This window comes from Solanum verrucosum, unplaced genomic scaffold (genome assembly GCF_900185275.1).
Source record: "Solanum verrucosum unplaced genomic scaffold, falcon-dt-bn FXZP01000032.1, whole genome shotgun sequence".
Lineage (NCBI taxonomy): Eukaryota > Viridiplantae > Streptophyta > Magnoliopsida > Solanales > Solanaceae > Solanum > Solanum verrucosum.
In genome coordinates, this window is record NW_026020569.1 from 3,112,901 (window position 1) to 3,139,561 (window position 26,661).

The 26,661-nt window shown below is 32.8% G+C and overlaps 3 protein-coding genes across 3 annotated transcripts; 2 read left to right on the forward strand and 1 right to left on the reverse strand.

The window, feature by feature from the left end:
* Positions 1–1,702: 1,702 nt before the first annotated feature.
* LOC125811115 (F-box/LRR-repeat protein 4) lies at positions 1,703–3,190 on the reverse strand. Its single transcript, XM_049490609.1, has one exon. The coding sequence runs from the start codon at positions 3,185–3,187 to the stop codon at positions 1,811–1,813; it is 1,377 nt and encodes a 458-aa protein (XP_049346566.1). The 5' UTR covers positions 3,188–3,190; the 3' UTR covers positions 1,703–1,810.
* An 11,827-nt stretch (positions 3,191–15,017) lies between these two features.
* On the forward strand, positions 15,018–18,573 carry LOC125810640 (heterogeneous nuclear ribonucleoprotein 1). The gene is made up of 6 exons (XM_049490106.1): positions 15,018–15,346; positions 16,481–16,521; positions 16,603–16,766; positions 16,888–16,990; positions 17,088–17,257; positions 17,853–18,573. Exons 1-6 carry the CDS (start codon positions 15,204–15,206, stop codon positions 18,393–18,395), a joined length of 1,164 nt encoding a protein of 387 aa, XP_049346063.1. The 5' UTR covers positions 15,018–15,203; the 3' UTR covers positions 18,396–18,573.
* Positions 18,574–19,883: 1,310 nt separating this feature from the next.
* On the forward strand, positions 19,884–24,489 carry LOC125810641 (uncharacterized). Its single transcript, XM_049490107.1, has 3 exons — positions 19,884–20,049; positions 20,130–20,252; positions 24,243–24,489. The coding sequence occupies exons 1-3, from the start codon at positions 20,014–20,016 to the stop codon at positions 24,420–24,422; spliced, it is 339 nt and encodes a 112-aa protein (XP_049346064.1). The 5' UTR covers positions 19,884–20,013; the 3' UTR covers positions 24,423–24,489.
* Positions 24,490–26,661: the final 2,172 nt, after the last annotated feature.

Here is a 26,661-nt window from a genome sequence, read left to right on the forward strand (position 1 = left end):
GTGGAACCGATCGAACTTTCATGATATGTTATTCTCTATATCAGCATTATTTTGCTATAGTAGCCAAAACATACCGGAACGTACGACGCTGTTATAGAGAGGTTTGATTGTATTAGATATTAGATAAAAAAGAGGTTTGATTTTTATCACATCATTACGGTGGTCTGGCCATAAGGGAACATGATCACGAATGATTTCAATTTCTGGAATATCTTGAGGAATGTCATCACGAACAGTCCCTTGATTTTGTGCTGTCTGATTCTTAGGGGAAGAAGCAGCAGCATTTGAACGGAAAAAAAGACATACATTCAAAACTTGGAAATAATCGGAAAACAATCTACATCTACAGTCAATTAGATCCTTACTTCGTCTCCATAGACATGGCACCTAATTCAGAAACTTCACCCGATTTCGACAAACTCTTCCATATACCCTGTAAAAATCAAAATGTTGTTGCAATAAATCTAGAATTCCCTGCAAATATAAATTGCAAAAGATAAACCTGATCAATCAAAATATGTGTTATTACTAATGAAAATGAAACAGAAAAAGGTATTAAAACAGGAAATGGGCACTGCCGGAAACATGATGAGCTCTAGACATAACTTTCAAACAATAAGCATTAGTATTATCGATCAAACACTTGAGAAAACAACTATAATAAGAGTATCAAATCTACTAGTATTACATATGCATGTATTAATTTCCGTATAACTTAAAAAGAAAACGAACCAATTTTAGTGGATATGTTAGTGGAAGAATAATGATAGTATTTCTTCAGCCTGTTCTGAACGCTCGCTGCTAGCCATAATGTTGCTAATGGACCCTTCCGTCCCAACAGTGTCGACGACTACAACATTCTAATTAATTTCGTTTAAGGTTTTGGAATTCTATTTCAGTATAATTAAATGGTTACCCGGGAGTTCGTATGTGGCGCCACCGATGACGCTTTGGATTCATTATTTCATATTCAAAACATAATTAATAATTTGGGAATAAGTAATTAGTGTTGAAAAGGTATAATAGGAAAAAGTAAAAGTGAAAAATCACATGCATTTAATTTTCGATATTTTTATTTTTATAATGGGGTTATGTCAAATGTGTTGTTGTTAACATGTTAATTTGGTACGTATTAGCCATGTAATATACTAATATAAATGTGTTGTTAACATGTTAATTTGGTACGTACTTATTAGCCATGTAATATAATATTTGAAAGGAGGGCCAACTAATCACAACCGTATCATATCAATCAACTGGAGACAGCAAACAAATTCTCCTAACAATAATATAATGCTTCAACCTGCAAATGTTTATTTCATTGTCTCCGAGATATCATATAGTATATGATAAGTGGAACTGTGGAAGTTCCTTTTGAGCTTAGGTGAATCCATTGGGCTTTCGGCCCATGTTTCAGTTGAGCTTGAACGTGAAAGAGTGTTTTGCTTATATGATTTTGACAATGCTAGATATTTAATTAGGATTACATTAACATAAGAGATGTTTGTGATAAATAATTGCATCTCCCTTTGATACTTAATGGAACACACAAGTGAGAACAAAGTAAATTGCAAACTACGTACTTAAATTCAACTGCACTATTACTCCATCTTAGCTGAAGTTAAGCATCTTAATACTTGTGAGTCCATAAACAGTAAAATAACAAGCATCTTAATACTTGTGAGTCCATAAACAGCAAAATAACAAGCATCTTAGTTGTGATGTTCTGTACAGTGGCAGCAAAATAACAAGCATCAAATGTTACCTTTTTCAGCATTTGTTATGAACAATAAACACGCTAAATCAATTTTCAAGGAACAACTTCAATGAATTTATTTGATGCCCATGTCCTAGCCACATCAGAAACCTTATTTTCCTCAACTTGTAACAGTCTCAACTTTGGTGAATTCAACACAAATAACTCAACACCATGTGCCTCAATCCCACAACAATACATTACATCAACACTTTGTAATTTCTTGCAACACTTGGTCAATGAAACCATAGATAAATTTGTCAACTTTTTGCAACCCCTTACCTTCAATTCATTCAGATTGTTGCAAGATACTAGCATTGATATCAGTTCTTTATCAAGTAACATGTCATTAAAAGACAAGTCTAATTTCCTTAATCTTTTCAAATCTTGTCCTAATGTAGTCAACAAACCTGATTCTCTTTCCACTACATCACAGTTTATCAAAGCCAATTCTTCAAGCCCATCAGCCATAGCATTTCCAAGAATCTTTAGCCCTTCACCAGTAACAAGACAGCAACTTTGAAGCCTTAAACTCCTCAAACTCCCTAAATTTTCAGCAGCAGCTGTCAAATGATTGTTGTCAAGATCAAGAGGCAACCTTAAATCAAGATTCTGCAAATTACCACATTTGCTTTGGGTCAAGAAATGAAACAACCCCTCTTTACTACCACCATCATAGACCAACAAAGAGTTCAACATATCACAATTCTCAGCCAATTTCAACAAAACCCCATCAGCAATTGTCCTACAAGTTCTCAATTCCAATTCTTGAAGACCCTCTAAACACTGAAGAAATCCTAAAAAAGAACCTTGATCACCAACCTCTTCACAGCTTATCAGCTTCAAAGTTGTCACCTTTTTGCAATTCCTCCATAAAAAACCAACCCCCTTATCCCCTGATTTAATTCCAGTCAACAAAAGACTCTCCAAATTCAACTCACAAGAACCATAAAAGTCACCATAATCAAATTCCCCTGAATTTCCAGCTGGGTAAATTGAGAGTTCTTTAAGACACCCAAAAGGGGGTACCCAGAGAAAAGAAAGGGGTCTAAAAAGAGTTACAGCAAGAGAAACAAGATTAGGGCAAGAAACAGAAAGAGAAAACAGAGATAAAGTAGAAACAGGACCATTCAAGAATCGGAGATGGCGGAGATTAGGGCAAGAAGAAGCAACGGAATTAAGCAATTGATCGGAGGAATCTACTGTAGGTGTAATGGTAACAGAAACAGTAGACAAAAAAGGATGAAAACTGAGAAAAGAGGAGAAAAGAGGGATAAAAGGGGGTTCAATTAAACAGATAGAAAGAGAAGTAGTTGAAGAGCGAAGAAGATGAAGCCACCGCTTACAGACTAATGAAACAGCGGCGGCGGACGACGGAGGAAGGCGGCGGAATATTTCTTGGAGAAGTTCATCACAGAGAATCGAATCCATATTCATCACAAAATTTTAGAGAGAGATAGAGAGTTGTATTATAGGTGTCGTTATTCACCTACCACTCGTATTTGCTTTCATTTTTTTCTTCTCTATCTATATTCAATTTTCCTTTTTTGTTTTATGGACTTAGCAGTTAGCTGAAGTGGAACACACGGCACAATGCCTTTGTTATTACAGTGAAGCAATGCCCTGATTCTCAGTTTCTTATGCCGCCTGTGGCTCACTTTTAGCGGGATAAACATATTAGGACCGTTTGGTAGGTGATATTAAATGAAATAGTACATGGATTAAAATTTAGTTCATCTAATACATTATTTGATTACTTTATTTAATTTAATTCATGGATTGTTTATCCATCATATGTGATCTTATCTTATCCCTAGAAAATGAAGGAATAACTAATCCAAACTATCCCCTTATTCCTTTTTCTAAGTTTTTTTTTTGTAATTTAATTTCCTTTTTATTTTTATTGAATTGGTTAAAAATGTTCTTTTTAAATCTCCAAATCCATTTAGTGTAATTTAATGATTTCACTAATATGTTTTTTAATTTTTTTTATTCAAGGTAGTTTATCGATTAACCACTTGAGTTATTTGTTTTTTTTTTATAAGCTTTAGGTATTGAACAATTTAAGTAGACTTAAATCTATCTTAAGTTTAAGATATATTTGACCAACAAAAAATTAGAAATATACCGTGCCATCAAGGATCTCCTTAGTGGTATACCACACCTTAAAACTAATATATATAACTTAACTAGTTAAATGGAATAGATAATCCTACAAAATAAAAAAATATTGTCCGACGGTTATCTACCTTGACCCAATTACATGAAATAAACAATCTCATAATAGCACAAGGGTATAATAGGAAATAAATTTTTGTAGAGTTTTAAATTAAACACAAGATCAAGTGGAAATCAATGAACCAAACACTTGATAAAAAATAATGTTTGCACTACTAATCTCTGCGTTACTAATCCCTACATTATCAATGTTTGTACCAAACGACCCCTTAATGGTTTAAAGTTAAAATTAAAATTAACATATATCTTTGGCATAACACATTAACATATCATTTAACTTGGCCTTGATTGACATCTATATGTCTCTAAGTTTGGGTGTGCACAAATAAATACTTAAACTTATATAAACTTGAATATAAGTAGACATACACACACACATCCTACATGTCAATTCACATCATACGTGATATATTATGCTATGTTGGATGTGTGTGTCTATTTATTCAGTTTTATACAAATTTAAATATTTATTTATTCACATATAAAATTACGTTAATCAAAACTGAAATTAAAAGATTTTTTTATATATTATGCTTTTAATTTATAGTCCACTACTAAAAATGGATGGGAGGAGTTAAAAGCACACGAACAAAAATAGAAATTGACATATTTAATGTGCTAAGCAATGACGAGTACCACAAAATCTACAACTACATTGGTACCTTGGATCGTTTCTTGACCCTTCGTTTTTTTGCATCTCTTTCGTCCTTAATTTATGTCGCATTATAGATCTAAAAAATGATTTTAAAATAAATTTGTTAAGTTTTTTGTTTTAAAAAAAAAAGTTAAATTGGTTTTTAATATAAAAACATAATATTCTTTTCAACTAAAAAAGAAGGAGAATAGAGTAGTGAGACTTAAGCTTGTGCTTATAAAATAAATATATATATATATACATTGTCTTGTTTATTTTAATAAATTAATTTGATTAATTTCAAAACTATATATCTATCGTCTATTTATTAGCTTTTTAAAAAATAAAATAAAAATTATACTTACAAATCATCTAAACTTTACAATTATCTGATCATAAAAGTTGAGATTAATAACTTGACAAATAAGACAAACACGAGCTTACTGAAGTGAAAAATTGTGCTAATAGATTCTAACTTATATTATTGTTACATCATTTTTCTGCACAAGCATTAACAATATTGTTGTTCGATTGACCTGAGACAACGCACTCGACTAAGCTTTATAATAATAATAATAATAATAATAATAATAATAATAATTTAGTCATCCTATTTGGTTGTGGTACCTCATCTGATTTCAACCCATCAACTCTATGAAAAATGTTAATATCATATTTGATATATTATAATATAATACATGATTATAAGTACAAGATTCTAAAAGTTACTGGAGAAAAGTTCATTATAGACTTGAAGGGGAAAGAAATTCTAGAACTTGGTCCCACCTCCCCAATATAACAACGTATCAGTATAATTTTACGAGTGAAATTCAAGATGATGAAATATATAAAAATGTTATTCCTACTTTTGTATGTTAGGACTTTGGAGGTTACTTTCGGTAAATACTCAACTTAAGAAAAATGATTTTCAAAATAAGGTTTTTTTTTTTAAAAAAAAAAGAAGTAAATAAGCTATGATAAAAATATTGAAAAAAGATAAATACTAATAGTAAAAAAGTAAAGATAGTCAAATAATAAATAATAACTTCGTCGATTCTTATAATACCAAAAAGATAGTGTGTGAAAATATCAAAAATGTATTATAAATATTAAAATTAAACTCAATTGTTTTTTTAAAAAATAGAACATTAGACCCATTAAATTTAAATTTTGAATTTACCTGGTTTATTTGACACTGGTTCATATCATTATAACCATATAATGAGTGAAAATGTATACGTATTATATATATGCTAATCATGCAAATAAAAATAGTGATGGAGTCAGAATTTTCAATAAGGGGGTTCAAAATTTGTAGAAATAGACATACGAAGTAGTCGAAGGGGGTTCGACATCTACTATATATACATAAAAAATTATTTTAACCATGTATAGATGATATAATTTTCTATCGAAACCCCCTTAGTACAAGGTGTTTCCGCCCCTGCATAAAAATTACTATTTTACACCAGCTGCTAGTTTAACACATGGTTTATTTCAGTCCGCATACTAATGAAATACAGGCCGGTTTGGCCTAAAAGCCCTCTTAGAAACAGAATATGTTCTAACTCCAATCACACAAAATAAGAAATTGATCTCTTTATATAGACTTGAATAATTCAAAATAATTTTTGGAATTAAGTTAAATTTAAGATTCTTCTTTACATGGTATTTGAGTTGGATCCATCCCAATTCTTTGTCTACTGATGTAATGTGCAAAAATTGAACCGAAAAAATGTTATGGGGTCATTGCTATTGGGTTAACGGGATTTTAATGGTTTTATAAAAAAAAATATCGGGTTATCGGTTTGGTATTGATTTTTAGTCTTGAGTTGTTGATAAATTGATAACCCATTAACATGCAATTTCTCATTATATTTCTTGTTTCACCATTTACAACTGATTTGTTTGTCTTACTGTATCTGTAATGACCAGGAAAGTCATTTTTAGAAATTTTTATAAAATTACTGTTTTACCCATCTCGATAGTTGCCTCGAGTCTTTTTTTTTATTAGTCAGTGAAGTTGGTTTGAAAATCTTGAACTATTAGTGTAACTACAGTTATTTAGTTGGTGGGTATTTATTAAATAAACAATTTATTTAGTTGATGATTAATGGGCCAAGTTCATATATATATACTAATAATATAAGCTAGTGAGATTTAACATTTATTTAATTATTCAGTGGGTCATAATTATTTGCCTAATCAATTAAAAGAAAAACAGTTAGCCTCTCGAAGAGGACTCATCAGCGACCGATCAAAGTGTAGCAGGGGAGAAACCGTTGTCGAACAAAATTATTGTTGCGGTGCCGGAAAAGGGTGACGAAACTTTAGGTAATATTCAAGTGAGTTTCAAATGGTGTCTACTTATATTATTGTTGCATATAGGAATTAGTATTATAATATTATTGGATTGAAGAATTAAGAGGTGAATTGTTGCAAATTGAGTGAATTGTCCGTGCTTTGTGACCGAGGATAATAAAAATAAATAAACTGAGGGACACAATCATTGCCAATGATAAGACAATGATTGGCAGTGATAGTAAAATATGCTTGATTAGCATTGACAGTGATAGTTGAATGGAAGTAATATGGGTTAAAATATTATTTTGACATTAGAGGCTACTGATTTCTATTGATTTTGGAGTTGCAAAGTTCTTCATGGTAATCACATTATGATCCATGTTCCAGCGTATTGGTGTGATGTACTTAAATTTTAGAGATACTATATTATATGAATATCATTTGATTTATGTTATTTAACGAAATTGAGGCATAATCTTAGACTTGAAATTTGAAAATATGAGTTGACATGTTAATTGACATCAAGATTTAGGAATTTAATTTTAGGTTTGAATGAGTTCTTGGGTCTAGTTGGACATAGAGTAAAATGAATGTTGTTAGTTTCGAAATCTTATCGTGGTCATTTATTTGAATATATTGTATTGATTTGGAGGTCCAACGAAAGGGAAAGGCTCAAGTGCCGGAGTGATTGTTCGACTATTTGAGGCAAGTGGATTTCTAAACCCTTGTTAAGTGTATGTAATTCGTGTATTGCCTTGTACTATGTGTTTGAGGGTAATGAGACTTGGTGATGGGTTGACTTGTCCACATTGATTAATTCTAATGATGAAAAAGGGGTAATAAAAGACAATGTGATAAATTGTTTGTGTGATGTGTTGAGAATGGTTTGAAAGGCTTGTTGAATCATTATTGATGTTGTATCATGATTGTGTTGTTGTGAATTGTGCAATGTTATGAAAATAGTCATCTCCTCATTATTTGTGTGAACATGTTATTGCATTGTTCTGAAACATGGTTGTGACAAGTGCTATGTGCATTGAGAAATAATAAGAAATTAAAGAGGATGCACCATTTCGAGGGATGTATCGCGCGCCGCGATGGATACTATATTTCGAGGGACGTATCGTGCCGCGATGGTTACTATTATCGAGGATCGTATCGCTCGCCGCGCTGGATGCATGGACAGATATGTCCTCCATGGGTCCCGGACTGAGAGACAACGGGTGTGTATCATTAGGTCAGGCATGCATCGTTATACTTGATATTGCATTGCACTTCTTTATTATTGGTGAACTTGATCTTGTGTGTTGCTGATCTTGTGAATGCCTTTCTGTGGAACTTGTGACTGATGAATATTGATCATGTTGTTGAAGATATGAAACTGTTAGAGTATTGTTGTTGAGCTATGTGCTTTGTAAACTGTGACCTGTTAAGTTGGGCTGGTTTTATGCTGGTTGTAGTTATGGAGGTTCGATTGGGGTGGTAAAGAGTACTCGTATTCTATTCTCTTAGCTTGTGTTTATGAGTTTACTTGCTGAGTACCGTGTGGTTTGGTACTCACCCATTGCTTCTACAAATTTTTGTAGGTTACGAGCCTGAATTTTTGTGGTACTTGTCATTCTCTTATTTTTCAAGGCTTCTTTTGGAGGTTTGTGAGGTAGATGCTTGTCATTTCAGCGGACCTTTTTACTCCTATTTATGATCTTGTTCTATTCTAGAAACAATGTCATTTGAGACTTATATATTACTTTTGAATCAATTGTAATACTTTCGAGGCTTGTACACGTGACAACCAGATTTTGGGGTAGTTTTGAGTTGATTATGAAATTTCCGCATTTTATTGTAATAATTGAGTTTTAGGCTGACTTGTCTTGGTGGGATAAGATGAATGTCATCACGTTCATTTTTTGGATCGTGACAGTGCCAAATTGTTAGAGAAGTGAGAAATCATACTTATACTATGAGCATTTTCTTATTGTGTAAACTGAAAATCAAATCGTTAATGACCAAAAACCGATAAAGTATATCTTATTGATTTGTTATTGATTTAGCTTATTTCGAAAATCGAACCGACCGATGCACACCCTGTTGAGCTCCTATATTATAATGTCCACGCTCCAATATCGAGGTTTTGATACACGAAGTTCCATGTCAAAAAAAAAATCTCCTTCCTTAAAAGTGATTTGAACTTATCAGAATTGATAAAAAGATTTCAATATCAATATATTACATGTTCATCCAATCATTTTAATTGAAAATAATTTTGACCAGGATGCATTTACGTAAGAAGCCCAACAAATATATAATTTTAAATTTAATAAGAATTGCACATAACGAGTTATTATGATCAATTCAAATCATTTAAATTTAAGCTCAAATAACTTTTACATGAATAGATGACCCATTTATTTATTAACTCAATTCATTTTATGTGCTTATTTATTGTTCAATCTACCCACTAAAGATCCCTAATCTCAACAATATAATTCAAATATTATAATTCATCCAATGCATCCTCAAATCAAATGACCCCTAAGTATTTGTTTTTTCTTAATTTGCAGAGTGCAGTTTTCAGGGTGCATTTGGCCTGAAAGAATTTTTTAACTTCGGAAATTATATTTGGCCATAAAATTCTAATAATATTTTTACTTCTTTTCAATAATTCTAAAAAATAACAAATAACTATTTCACTCCAAAATTATTTCACAAAAATTTTAAACAACACAATTTTATTTCATGAATAAACATAAGTTTAATTTTCAAATATTATTTTCACTTTGTAATTTTTTTTCTTTTCTATTTTTTCGGCTACTCACACTCTATTAAGATAATAATGTAATCACACCAAATCGGTTCTTCACAGAAAATGAAACTATCGTCGCTGCTTGATGATAAATTTATATAATATAATAAAAATAAAATTTAAATAACAATTAAAACAAATATTGTATTTAAATTAAAAATACAATAAACTACAACCATCCAAACAAAATGTTAGGAGCAATAGAGAGATTTTCTGACAAAAAATTAGGTATATAAATGAAGCTTACTATTTAGTGATTATTAAACCGTTGATTAAAAGTCTGTTCGGATTAACTTAAAAAAATAGTTTTCAAGTCATAAATAAAAAAATAAACTTAAATAACTTTTAAGTCAAAAAAATAAAAAATAGAAAAGACCTACTTTTAGTTTTAAATTTAGAGAAAAGACATAAAGTAACACTAGAAGTTGTTCCGAATTTTCAAAAACATCTTAATGTTGGGAGCGTTCTATTATCCCGCAAAACATTTCAAAATCACAATAAATACATATTTTTTACACAATCTTCATTTTCAATGCCTAAGGGTGCGTCTCACCTAAGGCTGGCAAACGGACAACACCAGATCAACAGGACCGGTTTTATCGAAACCGGTACCGGAACCGGTCCTCCTTACCGGATTTCGTTACCGGAACCGGTTTTACCGGAAATTTCCAAAGGTTTCGTCCGGTCCCTTAGTTACCGGATTGAAACCGGTTTGGACCGGACCGGAATCGGTTCTTACAGGATCATTTTGTACCGGTAATTTTTTATTTTTTTTTATTAACTTTAATTATTATATAATATTATATTATTAATTAATAAAATGATATTATTAAAAAACTTCAATTTAAAACTTTAAACTTTAAAGTTACTTTAAAGTTTTAATTGAATTTAAGTTTAAACTTTAAACTTTAAAGTTTAAAATTGACTTTAAATTTTAAAGTTTATAACTTTATATTGAATTTAAAGTTTAAAATTGACTTTAAAGTTTAAAGTTTAAAGCTTATATTGAATTTAAAGTTTAAACCTTAAAATTCAATTTTATATTAAAGTTTAAACTTTAAACTAATATTAAAATAGTTGAAAATTAAATTTCTAAAATGACTTGGATTAAATATACGAGACTATTTTAAAAGAAAATCAAGGCGAATAGCCGTATATTTATTCAAATAAATAAATTGTACAATACAAATATTAGAAAGAGACAAAGAGTACATAATCTAGGTATTGAATATTAATTATTGTACTAACAATTGAAACTCTTTTTAAAATCTTTTCGTAACTTTTGTATCATTTCAAAAGAAACATTTTTGGAACTTGTATTTGTCGTTCTTCTTCCATTGCTTCCATACCATCATCACTATTATCACCAAATATTTCATCTAATTCGTCTTATATTTGGCTATTTAATTGTGATAGTCCGGTATTTCTTCTTTCGGCATTGACCCAATCTCGAAACAACACCGATATTTCCAAACTATCCTTTGCTAATGAATATCGATGATCTCCAATCATAAATCTTGCCGCACTAAAGGCTTGCTCCGAAGTGACCGATGATGCTTGAATCGCTAGCACATCTCGAACAATCCTAGCAAAGGTCGGAAATTGATTTTCATGATTTTTCCACCATACTAATATTGGAGCTTGAAGTTGTCCTTCTTCATGCCTAATCTTTTCCCATGCCTGATTGAAATATAAATCAAAATCATTATTAGTAGATTATTCAAGCTCAAGATAATCATCCATCCAATCATCCGTATCATCGCTTCTAGGTTTACAAGATGGAGGTTCAACTATTGGAATATTTTTTTCCATAGATTTATATGTATTATATAACTCTCTAGCTTTTATATATATGCTACTTTTACAATCTTCAACACTAGGAGTTTCATCATCTTTAATTTCTAAATTTGCATAAATCTTTTCAACCATTCTTTCAACACCTTTTAATTTGTAATTTGGGTTGAAAGTAGTAGCAGTCAAATAGATTTGAGGAATAGGGAAAAAATATTTTTTGAATTTTTCAATCATAAAAGCAAGGGAATTTTCAAATCGATCTTTTCCTTTATATTTTGCAAATTCAGATGAAATAGCACAAATATTTACTAAAACAGAAGAAATAGTTGGATAATATTGACCAGAAGCAACATTTGTTGCTTTATAAAAAACACTTAAAAATTTAATAAGTTTTTTTGTATTTTCCCAATCTTCATAGCAATTCTCAAATTCGGGTCCGCATTATGAGCATTAAAAACTAATTGTACCGGCTCTTGATAAATATAAGCAACTTGAAGCATTTCAAATAAAGAATTTCATCTAGTGCATACTTATTTTGGAACTTTTCTATATTCAAGTCTACATTCTTTACAACGATTTTTAAATTCTGTAATTCTAGCTTTTATTTTAGCTTTAAAAATTCAATTACAAGCAAGTCTAATTTTTTCACAAAAAATTCCAAATTGAGAAATACCATCTTTTACTATCAAATTATACACATGTGCGGCATACTTAATATGAAAAGAATCATTATCAATTGGACAAAGTCTACATTTTAAATAATCAATTGCTTTTAAATTATTAGAAGCATTATCTAAAGTGACACTCATTATTTTATCACATATTCCATAAAATTGTAAAATAAAGCCTATTTTTGTTGTTATATAAGCACCGATTTTAGTTTCTTCAACAGATTTATATCCTAATATTCGTTTTTGCATGTTCCATTCATGGTCAATCCAATTGACAATAATTGTAAAATAATCATTACCATTAGGTTTACGTCCCATATCAGAAGTAATAGATAATCTACCATCATAATAAACAAATAAACAACGAAGAAAATGACAATATTCTTTTTGATATTTAAAAAGATCACTTTTAATTGTACTTCTTGGAATACCTTCATAATCTGGGTTATACAATTTCCGAATATACTGATGTGAAAGAAATGAAAAAGGCAAACCACAAACAGCAACCATTTTAGCTAATTCTCTACAATCTTTTTCTTTACTATATGTGCGGTGTGTGCTTCGGCTAGCCTGATTAGTCATATTTAATACACTTTGAACCATATTAAAACCTCCAACTCCCATAGAATTTTCAGGTTGAGGTATTCCATTTCTATTAGCCCTTTTATATTATCTAGGCGAGCAAATTCTTTATTACACTTTCTCAAATGTGTTCTTAGTCGTCCCGTTCCCCCTTGTGTACCCGTAGTTACATGTTTCATGATCAATTTACATTTCATGCAAGTAACAGTAGTTTTTTCCTCATTTTGTACCAAAAATTTCCATACTAAAGATATTTTAACACGTACAACGGTCTTTGAAAAAGTATGTAAAGAGGGGACTTCATTTTGTTCCGGTAATTCGATAGCCGAACTAGTAAGGGTAGGGGTCTCATCATCTTCCTTATTTATTTCTACTTCCTCATCTAATTCTTCCTCAAAATTAGTAAAACATCTATTTAAAGTTTCATGATCTACTTCATTTTCGGAATTAAATTCAATAGGTCGTGAGTCTCGTGTAAAAGAAGTTTCATCAACATGAGTATAATCATTAGTATTAATTCTAAATCTAGGAGGTGACAAATTTTTAGAATTAGAACTACTTCCTCCTCCCCTATTATTTTTTCTTTCCGACATTGGTCTTTTACCACTATATTTTTCAAAATTCATGTTCAAGTTTAAAATAATTAATATTATGAAAAACAAGCAAAGATAATATAACAAAAAAAATAAAATAGCTTAATTAATAAACAAATAAAAAATTAAAGTTGGAACGAATGTACCGAACGTCTACGTAAAAGTAGACGTATGACCAAAGCCGGAATTGAGAGATGCCAATTGAAGCTTCCGATTTACTTCAAATAAATCTCCAAAATTCGAACTCCAAGTCAATATCACAAAATAATAATTATGAATTTATGAGAGATTGAAAATTAAGAGATTTTATAAGATATTAATGAAATAGTTTGTGAATTTGTGATTTAAATGAAAAAATATGAGTATATTTATAGTGTTAAGGGGTAGAGAGGGGTGAGGGATGTTTGGAGCCGTTTTGGGCCCCAGCCCAACGGCTCTATAACGTTCAATTTTATTTTTTTTTTAAAAAAATAATAAAAAAAAATTAAATTGACCGTTGAACCGGACCGGAATCGGTTCTTACCGAACCGGATCAACCGGATAAAAATCCGGGTTCCTTACCTGTTCAACCGGTACCGGAATCGGACCGGACCGGACAAAAATCGGTCCGTTTGCCATCCTTAGTCTCACCCCAAATAATATATTTTTCCGACCCATTCAATAAAAATTGGACAAAATCTTGACTCGTTCACATTTTAATCATGATCCGCTCCATTTAGCCCTAAATTCCTTTCAAATTTTCACTCTACTCTCTCTCTCTCTTTGATGATCAAAACCCTAAGCATTTCAATAGTCACAGTAAATTTATTTTGTGGTGATAATCTTTTGAATTATGGAGTCAAAACGAAGAAGTGAAGGCTCACATATTAATTGCTTCTTAATTTGAATGCAAATTTTGGTTTAAACAAATGTTCTTTTTATGTAGTGGTGATTTTTTGAAAAATCATCTTTATAGTGATTTGTTGTTATTTTCTCTTTGTGATATCTATTATTTATGTGTATGTAGTGTTAGTGTAGGATTGATTTGAGTTTGAATGTTTATTCACCGATTTAGTTTTGAAGTTTGTTTGCAATTGCACTTTAGGAATTACAAGTTAGTTGATCTCATAACTTTTAATAAAATAAAAAAGAAGAAGAGGAAATTGAAGCTAGTAAAGCTAGATGAAAATTTCATTGAGGATGATTTTTTTTTTCTCGATTGTAGATGGAAAACTCTTCAACATCTATCAATGGAGGTTATGGAGAAGATGAGAAGTGAGTCTTTTAATAAAGAATAAATTTCAAAGTGTTGATGCCACGCGACATTTTTACACGGATTTGGGGGTGTATTTTTACTCATTCACGCGCCTATCAAATGCGAGAACACAATAATTGTGAAAATGGGTCAAAAATATTTATTTATTACTTTGAAATATTTCCATAGGGATAATAGGACGCCCGTAAAATTAATGTATCTTTTTGAAAATTTGAAACAAATTTAGGTGTCACTTTATGTCTTTTCTCTTAAATTTATTTTAAGTTATTTTCAAATTATTTTTAACTTTATCAAACATTTCCTAATTTATTTTAATTTATTTTTATATTTGTCAAATAGTTCAGAAGTTAAAAACTAACTCAAAAGTAAATTTGACATTTTTAAGTTAATCCAAACATACTTTAAATCGAACGTTCCCTTATCAAACTATCTAGGGTTTTGGTATATAAAAGCGCCGACAACGTCCTGAACTAGATTAGACCGCATATTTCCACGGTGAACCTCAGAGTTCCAGTTCCGATTCCGATTCGTTGAAAACTTTCTTGAAAAGCACCGACAAACGTCTTCTTGTCAATGGAGGAACAAAATGGGACTGCAAATGGTGTTAAAATCAAGCTGGAGGAAGAGGAAACTAATGACGACCTAAGAGCTACTCCTGACCATCAAAACGATGCCGGCGCTTCTCAACCTCTTACCGGAGATGGTGCTAGTCCTGGGTATTTTTTTTTTACTGTTTTGTCCTTTCTTTCCCTTTTACGCTGTATCGTTTTGCTTTTATTTAAGAACCAGTTTGTTCTTTTAGCATTGTTGTTAGGGCTTGCGTCTAATGGGTATTAACTTACAAGTGTTGTTAATGTCGAGACGGTTAAGACCCGAAGCTAGGTTATAAGCTCCTTACTGAAGAGGGCGGGAGGAAAACCATAAATATAGTTAGTAAATTGATGTATTAGTTCTCAATTAAACAAGGCGAATAACTCTGTTGATGATTAGGAATATAAATTTAGATTCGAAATTTCATCATTGTGTATGAATCAGAGTTTAAAACGTTGTTTGGACTTGATCTTAGTTATTTTTCAATTTCTTAGTCCCCATAACTTTTAATTGTGTTACATTTATATTTCTTACATTTTTGCTTTCCTTCTTGGAGAGGAGTTTGTGGAGGGCACGGATTAGGGTAGAAGATTAGTATGTGCAAGTGCATTGTCTTGCTCTTCGTCCATTAGTAGTAGTATTATATCTTGTAGTTTTTTGCCCTTCGATTTTTGTTACTATTTGTTGAATCTTGTACTTTGACTTTTATATTGTTTTGTTATAATACTGTTATTTTACCATCTGTTGTTGTTTTTGTTAGTGTTTCCTGCACTTCCATCATTTCTTTTTTTCTGAATGGCTTTGGACTGTTTTCTTGAGCCGGTGGTGTATCTAAAACAGTCTCTATACTTCTGAGGTAGGGGTAAGGTCTGTGTACACTGTACACTCCACACTCCACGCTCCTCATACCCCACTTTATGGTTGTTGCTTATCTACAACATACCCAATGAAATCTCCAAGTGAGGTCTGGTTGTTGTTGCTTGTCTATGCGTTCCATTTTGACAACACTGTTATTTACCGTCAGAGAGAGTTGGGAATACATATTTTCATGTTTTCTTTTATTCTGATTTGTATAGGATAAATTTTTTAATTTGATGACTTTCTTCTGTGCCCTTTTCAATTTCTTCCGATGTGAACTTCTTCTCATTGAAGTTACTTAGTTGTTGGTTGGGCATGCCTCACAGTTTTCATAGAATATTATCCTATTAATCAAGTTGCTCATGGTATTGTATTAATCAATGGATTTGGTGGCCATGCAGAAAGATTTTTATCGGGGGCTTGGCTAGAGAGACAACTTCAGGTTTGTCGAATAACATCCTCTGCTTTGATCTTCTGCCAAATTGTTCTTTCCTGCCCCTAATGTTGCATTGTATATCTGCAGCTCAATTTGTCAAGCACTTTGGTAAATATGGTGAAATTATTGATTCCGTGATTATGAAGGAAAGGCGGACAGGACAGCCACGTGGGTTTGGTTTTGTGACTTATGCTGACCCCTCCGTGGTAGATAAAGTCATTGAGGACGACCATGTTATAAATGGAAAACAAGTAAGATTACATTGGCCTTCTATTTTATTTCATTCTTATAGCAGTTTGTGATTTCATTTCCCTTTTATTTTACTGCGGATGGAACATTTGGGACCTCATGCTGATGTTTTGATTGTGTCAGGTGGAAATCAAGCGAACTATACCTAGAGGAGGAGGTTCCAGCTCAAAAGATTTCAAGACGAAGAAGATTTTTGTGGGCGGCATCCCAACAACAATTAATGAAGGTTATATTTCTGTAGCTAGAAACTGATCACCTTCCCTTAACTCGTTGGATTCTTTTGAAACAAGTTTCTGAGGTATTAAGTTGCATTTATATTTCAGATGAGTTCAGAGACTTCTTTTTAAAGTTTGGAGAGGTGAAAGAGCACCAGATCATGCGTGACCATTCTACTAGTCGTTCTCGTGGCTTTGGATTCATCACTTTTGACACAGAAAAATCTGTTGAGGATATCTTGGCTAATGGAAACAAGCTTGATTTTTCTGGGACCCAGGTCAGTATAGCCATAGTGTGTTCTAATTAAGGCGGTGATACTTTTTCTAGATTGTTTCATTAATCTTGTAAATTTATCAAGCTTTTCTGCCTTCTTCAAACATGATTTTGGTGGCAATGTTGCACTCTTAAGTATATGTGCTTTGTATGTTTTTTTCTTTATGTTCTAGGCCTTCTGACAAATGTCCTTAATTTGAAAAGGATTGAGTTTATGTTCTTTCTCGATTTTCTTGAAAAGAATTAATGAAACTGACTGCAAAACCCAATGAAATATCAATGATATGTATTTGGGTAGCAATGTGTCTATGTTCATTGTGACTTGGTACTTTTGCATCTTTTGTCAAACTCATCATTGAGTTGAGATGCTTAAGTTGTCTTAACTGTATTGAGGCTCAAGAAGTTGAGAATTGTTCTTGTGTATCCATACAAGCTTATTTTCTTAGTGATGATGCTCAAGTTACTATGGTTTGGAAATAATTAATAATTGAAATGATTCTGCTTATAGTAGTTGAACATTCATCTGTTGCATGATCATGTTATTTTCAATAGCTTTTTGAAGCTTGGTTAACCTAAACAGTTTTCTACTTGGCAAATAGGTGGAAATCAAGAAGGCTGAGCCCAAGAGACCTAATGCGCCACAACCAGCCCCATTCAGGCGTCAAGGGAATCCAAGAGCTGCATTTGGTGGTGGATTATCAGATGCTTATGGTGGATATGGAGACTCTGGTTATGGTATTGGTGCTGGTGCTGGTCCTTATAGGTCTGGTGGCCCCTATGGTGGCAGATCCAGTGCATTTGGTGGATATAGTGGAGCAGGAATGGGTGGATATGGAGCATATGGTGGCGGTGGTGCCTACGGAGGAGGCTTCAGGGAGGAGGCTTCTTTTGGGTATTCTAGCCGTTATGGCAGTGGAGCCTTTGGTAGAGGCTATGATGTTGGTGGTGGATATGGAGGAGCAGGTGAAGGTTATGGAGGATATGCTGCTGGTGGCGGTGGATATGGCGGTGGATATGGTGCTGCTGGTCTTGGCAGTGGGTATGGAGGAGATAGTGCTGGAGGTTCAATGTATGGAAGTAGTAGAGGAAGCTATGGTGGTGCTGGTGCTGGTTCAGGCAGATACCACCCTTATGGGAGATAGAAAGTGAAATGTTGAAGGTGCAAAGCTGAATTGTCTCTGGCTTGGTGATTTTAAGCTTATGACCAGAGATGTATACTCAATCAAGCACTTGTTGAGAGCTAAATCTTGTTTGTTTTTTTTCTTGTCGAATTTTAATTGATAAAATATTAGTTCAGTTAATATACTGGTGTCTTTGATATCGATTGGTTTATCAAGGAACATGATTCATCCATCTTCAGCTATCTGCAATCCTCAAGCAACATTGTCAAACTGATCTTCAATTCTTTTTATTCGTTTGGGCAAATTAGTTGGACTAAACGAGTAAATTTTGCTTTGATGGATTCTAGTGACTGTCAAAACGAGCAAATGATGATTTTATATTCTGATCTTCTAGTGTGTTTCTTATCATTTATATATACTTATTTGAGAATCGTATGATAAAAATATTTAGGCACCGTTCTATATGAAGGAAAACGTTTCTGATTTTTCATCGTCTATACTGTCGAGTGACGATTGAAAATAAGTAACGTTTCATATTTTTCGTTCGTGCTGAATATACCCATAATGTAGATGGGCCTTTCAATTGCGATATTTTTAATAACAAATGGAGAACAGTAGACGTGTCATCAAAAGATAAAAACAAAAAAAGGAGTAAACCCGTAGCCACACGATTGGAGCGAACCCAACCGTTGTTGGAATTTAATGTCAAAACAAAACCAAATTCACAGATTCTTGTGGACCTTTTTTTAACCTTATCAAAAGTTGAAACCACTACTAATTCTTAGCCATTTATATATATAGTTTATAACCAACCAATAGTACTAAGCTCATAAATCATAATTACTATGGACTTTAGGAAGTTTATTTCCATTTAACCTTCAAAAAGATAATCAACATTCAACAACAATAACAATAACAAATTTAGTATAACTTCACAAGTAGAAATTTTGGAAGATCAAATATATGTAGATCTTATCTTTATCCTTATGACATAAAAGAGGTTATTTTTGATAAATTCACAACTCGAAAATATATATTACTTATTTAGTTTGAAAGAAGTGCAAGAGTAAAAATTATGATAAAAACATTGAAAAGTGAAAGCACAATTAAATAAATGCTTCCGACTAGAACTATGCTCTATCACTAAAAGGAAAGAAAATACTTAACTATCCGCTAATTGTCTAATCTAATCCTCAATCTCCATACTTTCTTATGTAAAGTCCTATCCTTGATGAGTTGAATATACGTCATGTTCTGTTTAATACGTTGTCCCCTAATTTTTCTTTGATCTACCTTATTTCAAAGTTATCGCTACCAACCTCTCGCACCTCTTATACTACTCTCCACACACTTTAATTATCTCTTTCTTAATTTTCTAATCTTATCATTCCTAATATGTCATGTACATATAGAGAACCTGTGATTTTTTTACTGATCACACCAACCCCATACAACACACTTCATCTAACTACCCTCTGTAATTTTATTTTATTTTTAAATCCTTTTCATTTGTTTGGTTGGTGAATGAAGGGAAAAAATTAAGCAAGAAACTGGACATACCCAAATAAAAATCTTGATTTTCGATCAGGGCTTTCGACAAGAAGCAGGCGAGAGCAGAAATTGATAAGGACTTAAGGAAATGGCTATGGTTTCTAACACTAACTCATTCTTAAAGGTATGAATCAAACTCTGTAATCTCCATCTTTTTGTTGTTGTTAAGCGTGTGGGTTTTTGATAATATTAGTAACATTGCAGTCACAGAGGCACCAAGTTTACTGCAGAAAGAAGGAGAAGGATAAGAGTCAAAATCCCCAACCCTATAAAGTCATTGAAATTTCACCTCCTCCCAAGAACCTTGGCATACGTTGCCTCCCCTCTGTAAGCATCATTTTCTCAAACCAATTTTTGCTTTTTGTGTTTGATGTAATGCTTATAGGCTCAAATGCTCAGCTAATTGATTGATTGGTGTTGTAGGGTCAAATGTCTGAGGGTCTATTGAAAACAGCCCCTCTACCTTCCAAGGTAGGGGTAAGGTCTGCCTACACACTACCCTCCCCTGACCCCCACTTGTGGGATTACATCGAGTATGTTGTTGGTGTTGTAGTTATAAGGTCAAATGTCATCTTACTTTTACTGGGAAGATTATAAAAGAGCTTTCTTTACTTTGGAATTCTTGTCATTTGATTGAATTAGAAATGTGGAGAGTAATTTCTTGGTTGGATAAACAAACCCAACTGGCGATTTCCAACAAGTAATTCATTTGGGGTTTTATGTATTTATGCTCAATATGCTGGTTCCAATTTTATTTCTTTATGGAGTTAACATACTTGGTTGATTGGCTTTTGTTGAATGTCTTAAATTTTTTTAATGGCATTCTTTTGGTCACGTTTTGGGATTAGTTCATGTTCCTTGTACGTTTATATGGGTGTTAACATCCTCAACTCCAAATTAGTTAGTGTCAGCTTTATGTACCTGCGGATACATTAGCTAAGAGAAGTGTCAACTATATGAATCCTCTATGTTCGTTACGCTATATTTGGGTTGATTTCCTTGCAAATACCTGTACTGTGGTTAGAGCAAATTTTGTGCGAATGTCCCCGCAGGATTTGGCTGGTTTGATCTAGACTGTAGTTGTGCCTCATAAGTCATAGCATATGAGCTACACTAGAATTAAGGATAGTAGTTTGGGAACTCTTTGGTATTATAGCTTAAAGAGATCATCTCTATGGACCACTAAGCTTATAACACTCTTGGTACTAACAGTACTTGTAGTTTTGCTTACAAAGAACCAAAACTAAGAGGGAAAATTTTCAAGTGAAAATCTGTCTTCTTGCTGGATGCTGAGTAATGGGTGAATTTCCATGCATGACATAAGAAAAAGGGCAGATGTTTGAAGGCGCACTAGTTGGCTTCCTGTGATAGTGTCTCACATTCCATACCTACTTGAATATAGACGCTGGTCTATTGATGGCAAATGGTTTTATGTGAGATCTGTTAGAATTAGATACCTTCACATATGTTAGACCTGTATAAATGACTAAATGTGTCCAAAGCTGCAGTTCTTTGTTATTTATTGTGAAGGGGTGAATATAACTTGGTCGAAGTCTGTGACTCCTGCAACTTGGCGACACTAGACGTATGTATAAATCTCTTTTGAGTATTCTTTGTGTTGGTTGTGGATAACCTGAGCATTATGCCTTTGCATGAATTTCTGAGATCATGTTCGCAAAGCACTCAACTAGGTTATGGTATTCATGCCAACCATTTACGATTTCCTTTGCCTAAAACTTGACCTGATTCAGATCACAGTTGTGTTGCCAATCTTTTATGATTCCCTTCACCTAAAACTTGACCTGATTCAGTTCACAGTCGTCAACTTGACCAAGTTTTGGTCTCATTTTCAACATGATTTTTGCAATTTTCCAGAATAAAATGTATATAAAAACCGCAGATACCAACACTTCAATACAATTTTTAAGAATAAGATGATGTTTAGTCTTTATTTTCGAAAATCATGTTCAAAGAATTTTTTTTTTGACTTTTCGAGAAGTAGGGAATAAAGGGATAGATTAAAATTACTATAGAAGATATATGGTCTTCCCGCCTTAGGAGTAGCACTAAAAGAGGGATTAGCATTATTGACCCAATGATAAAGCACTAACACCTTCCTCGTTGGGGCTCCGCGCACTGGGAAAAGGCTGACACGACGGGAAACCGGCCACTAGTTACAAAGCTCCGATAAGGTATCGAGAGGGCTATCACAGTCAGGTGAAAGCTTCCTTCCTTCTAATTCATAATTTCCTTTTGCAAGGATTGCAATTTGAGAAAAAGCACAGAACACAACACAACAGAGGTAGAAAATAGAGAAAGCAGTATATTGTAGTTGTGGACTAGTGCAGCCACTTAAGCAGAGGACTGGAGCTTACCACTGATAGGGAAGTGTAAAATTTGTGGTGAAACATCATTGGCAGGACATGTAAAGAATTGCTGACTTAGGTTTAAGTTAGCATTTCTACTTGAGTAAAGTCACTAGGCTAACGATTTGTTACAGTAAAGTTTACTTAACCATGAGGTCTCGGGTTCAATTCCCAATGGAGGTAAAAAACACTTGGTGAAGCTAGTGGATGGAGTTACCCAGTACCTGTGCTTGTGCTGGTGGAAACAGCAGGTACCTCGTGGAAGTAGTCAAGCTAAAGTTGATCCAAATACCCCGGTTATAAAATAACAAAACAAAAAAAAGGTAGTTTTGTGACTTTAGTGTTACAAATAGTTAGTTTAGTGACTTTACCTTAATAAAAATAGTTTTGTGACTTGAGTGTTATGAAGAGTAGGTTAGTGATGGTAGGTGAAATTAACCCTACTCGTTCGTTGTTGAAAAGGTAAAGTTGGGCTGCTACTTATTCAAGGGCCCACAGTTAGCAAGTTTTTGCTTTAGCTCTAGATCGTAGAATTGAAAGGTAGATGCCTGATATGCTTGACTTCCAGTGCTAGGGTCGTTGTGTCTGCATTAGCACACTTGCCTAAAGCATTTGTACTTTTATTCAAGCCTTAATGTGTTACTAGCCGATGATATTTTCTGTTTAGGATGTGAAGGCTGAAGCTTCTTTAATTCTATTATTGATCTGTCTTTTATTCATCTGCTGGTTTCTTTTGGGCCCCTTTAGCTGGTCCTTCATTCAGAGCCAGTCATAGGAAGCTGTATATGATAGGTGTGTGTCAGAACAATTATTCTCCTTAACTTTTTCCCTGAATCAAGTTTCAAAATGGTAATGATGGCATCATAATTATCCCCATGACTGAACGAATCCTATGGGAGAACTAGGGAAGGAAGCAATATGATATTGTTCCTCGGTGAAGCTCCAATTTTGGAAGGTTGAATGCCCTGGGTTTGGGGAGTGGGGGGGAGGGAACCATGTATCCTGCATTAAGCACAAACAGGAAGAAGTACCATCAAAGGCTAGGTCATGTCTGTGGTGTGCAAGACAAAGGTATATGACATTAAGAGGAATGATCTTCCTATTTCGTTTCGCTAGAAGCAAATTTTGAGCTCTGAGGTTCCTTTTTGAAGATGAACAGACCTCTATTATAAAAAAATAGAGGTGTTCCCTACTGTTGATAAAATTATTTACCTTATAAAATAATACAAACCTCTATTATCATTCATCCTCGAATTGGCTGTACTTATTCTGTTCTTGCAGAGAACAGAAGAAACAAATCACTTGGTTTATCCCTTTGGGGATATCCGATAAAATTGTAAATATATCACAGGGTTCAATGGTTCACCGTAAAACCTAAAAGTGGTTAGTAGCTCTGAATTTTCAACTGGCTGAATGAAATGTCATCAAACTCTTTGTGCATTTAAAGTTTATGATCCTGCTTACTTGTGAACCTTTTTTATTTGTTATTGTCTACCTTTTTGGTTCACCCAGAAAGATGAATGTAGAAATATAGGTCATCTGTCAGAAAATACAGTCAATAAGAAGTGATTTACCTGTTCATGCAACCACGATTATATTATTCATGGTGTTTACACACTTTATTGGCAGTTTCATTAAGAGTTAGAACTACGCATAAAGCTTGTGCTTTTCGTGTTCCAATGTAATACTCACATCTTAGCTTGACGTGAAACTAAGCTAACCACACACACTGCATCAGATGCTTTTCATATATCCAACATTCATGCCATACAAAAAACATGTGACCTTTCTGTCATGTTTCCAATAATGCTTCACTAATTCATTGAAACTGGCTACATGCATAGGGCCTACATAAGATTTTTGAATTGACAGACGTCCAACAATGCCTTTCGCAATTGGGGTATAGTGTTTTATGGTGTCTAGTCTAATAGAAAGTTAATTTCAATGACAGAACTTGCAGTGTGGAGAAAGTGTAACCATTGAAGGCCGAGCTTACACCATTTCAGCTGTAACTCATCGTTATCAGCTTCGTAAAGGGAAATACGAGCCTAGTGAGAAGAGGCTTGATGTGTTGTCTACTGGAAGATACATCTTAAATTTGTACTTGGAAAATTTGCTAGAACAATCTTGACTATGATGTAGATTACTCTTTTTCCCTTCATCTTTATGTATACATTATGAAATACAACTTCATTCAATTGCCTTTGTCAAATGAGCTCGTTTGATATTTTTGCTTGCAGTATGTCTCAATCATACATCATATCTCAACAGACACGTAAGATTTCTTTCGATCTTAGTGGTATCAGGTATTCAGTGAAATAGTCAAACTGGCTTAAACACTACTGTTTCCAAGTACATAAAAACAAAGGAGAATGTTACCATAGAGGGGAAATTTTTTTATAAAAAGAAGGGAATTGGTACTATATTTATGTTGTTGATGGTAATGGAAAGTTTCCTACATTGAAGAGCTTATGGTGGTGAATGATATGGGGGAATAAAGACTCTCATTACAATGACAATGATGATTGGGTAAAAGCATAAAGCATGTATAGTTGATTGCAGACAAAAGGCCCCCAAGATAGCAAGTACTGTCTCACTATCTTTTTCTGCCACGTGTCATTACAACATTTATTCAAGCAAATTATTATTTACACTATATATGTATGAAGCAGACTCTTTTCTTCTACATACAATATAGGCTATCGACTGATTGACCCCCTTTTGAATTTTCAGCCACAAATATATAGTTGCATATACAACTTGTCCAAAATAAAGCTCATGAGGAAATGATGGGAGGTATGTTGTTTATCCTCCCTACATAATCCTTAGAATTTCATTGATCAAGACTAATTCACTAATTAAGAAAATTATCTATCGAAAAGTTCTTGTTCATTGGAGTTGAAATTTGTGACATTGATTTAAATGTTAACACTTTTTACTGATAATAATAATATATTCAATGAGATTTAGTAAAGATAGATTATACACATATCTTAGCTCTCATCTAACTCAGAAGTAGAGAAATTGGTTTCTATAGATAGGCGTGAAATGGATTTTTTTTCTTGTTTTCAGTGATTATTATTCCCAAGTGAAGGATGCATTGCCATTGACCTATGCTGTTATAAAAATTTAATTTCTAAAACAGAGCAATTTAACCGTACAATATTTTGTTGTGTTGTTAGTTTATGCATTGAGTTCTTTTGGCGTATACATTAATGGAGTAATAGTAATAATAATAATAATAATAATAAAAGAATATAATAATTAAAAGAACACGACAGGCGGTCCACATGCGACGGTTCCGGTTCACGTGCGTGCACATGTAATACCCCTTTCCCTGTCCCGGTTCAACTTTGGTGCCTCTTATCATCCCATATAATTATTTATAGTACATTAATACTACTATTACTTTACTAAATTTAGTGCAATTTTGTAATCTAATCTACCATTCATAACTAGTACTATTACTATTACTATTACTATATGTCAAATTTTAACTTTTCCATTAACAACTTACACATTTCCCGATTCACCCATCAGGAGAAGGATAATTAAAAAAATATTTTATTTAATTTGTTCATGAGGAACTTAAAATTAATATGAATTTTGAATTGAATAAGTATATACATGTGTGTGTTTTTTCATATATATTTATATTTAACTCGTAAATTCATAGTTGTGTTGGATGTGTTACACATGATGAATTAAAATTTTCATTTGTTAGTTGAAGATACATGTTTTAGTAGCATATAGTTAGGTTTATGCTGATATGACAAGGCAAGAATGTGCAATTTTTCTAAAGAGAAATAAAGCATAAAGGGAAAAGTCTCATTAATAGTTAAAAGTCAACCCAATAAAAAAATATCATTCTAATAAAATTGGAATTTACCCAATCTTGAAAATATATGATTGGCATTTAGGAGGAAGGTAAAAACTATATTTTCTTTTCAAAATTGAAACTTTACACTTTAAGTGATTGATATACGATTAAATTGCAATTATGAAAGCTTAATTACACAAACTTAAAGTTAGTAAATGTAAAAGCAATATGCGTCATAAGATTATCACAATTTTTTTAAAAACAATTTGGATCTTAATTACAATCATATCAATTGTAGAAATTAAGTCATAATCTAAAAGAATTTCCTTCGAATATAGTTCAAATAAGGGGAAAAAGTGATGATTGTGGATTATTAAAAGTTGAAAAGTATATAACAAAGCCAATAAATGTTACTTAGTAGGTTGTTTACCCACGTTATTCGTAGCTTGGAAATATGCACAACCAAATAGCTTCCTTTGAATTGCTTTGACCTTCAAGCCACACATGTCAGACACGTCATTACTAAGAGATGATTTGATACGTCAATTAA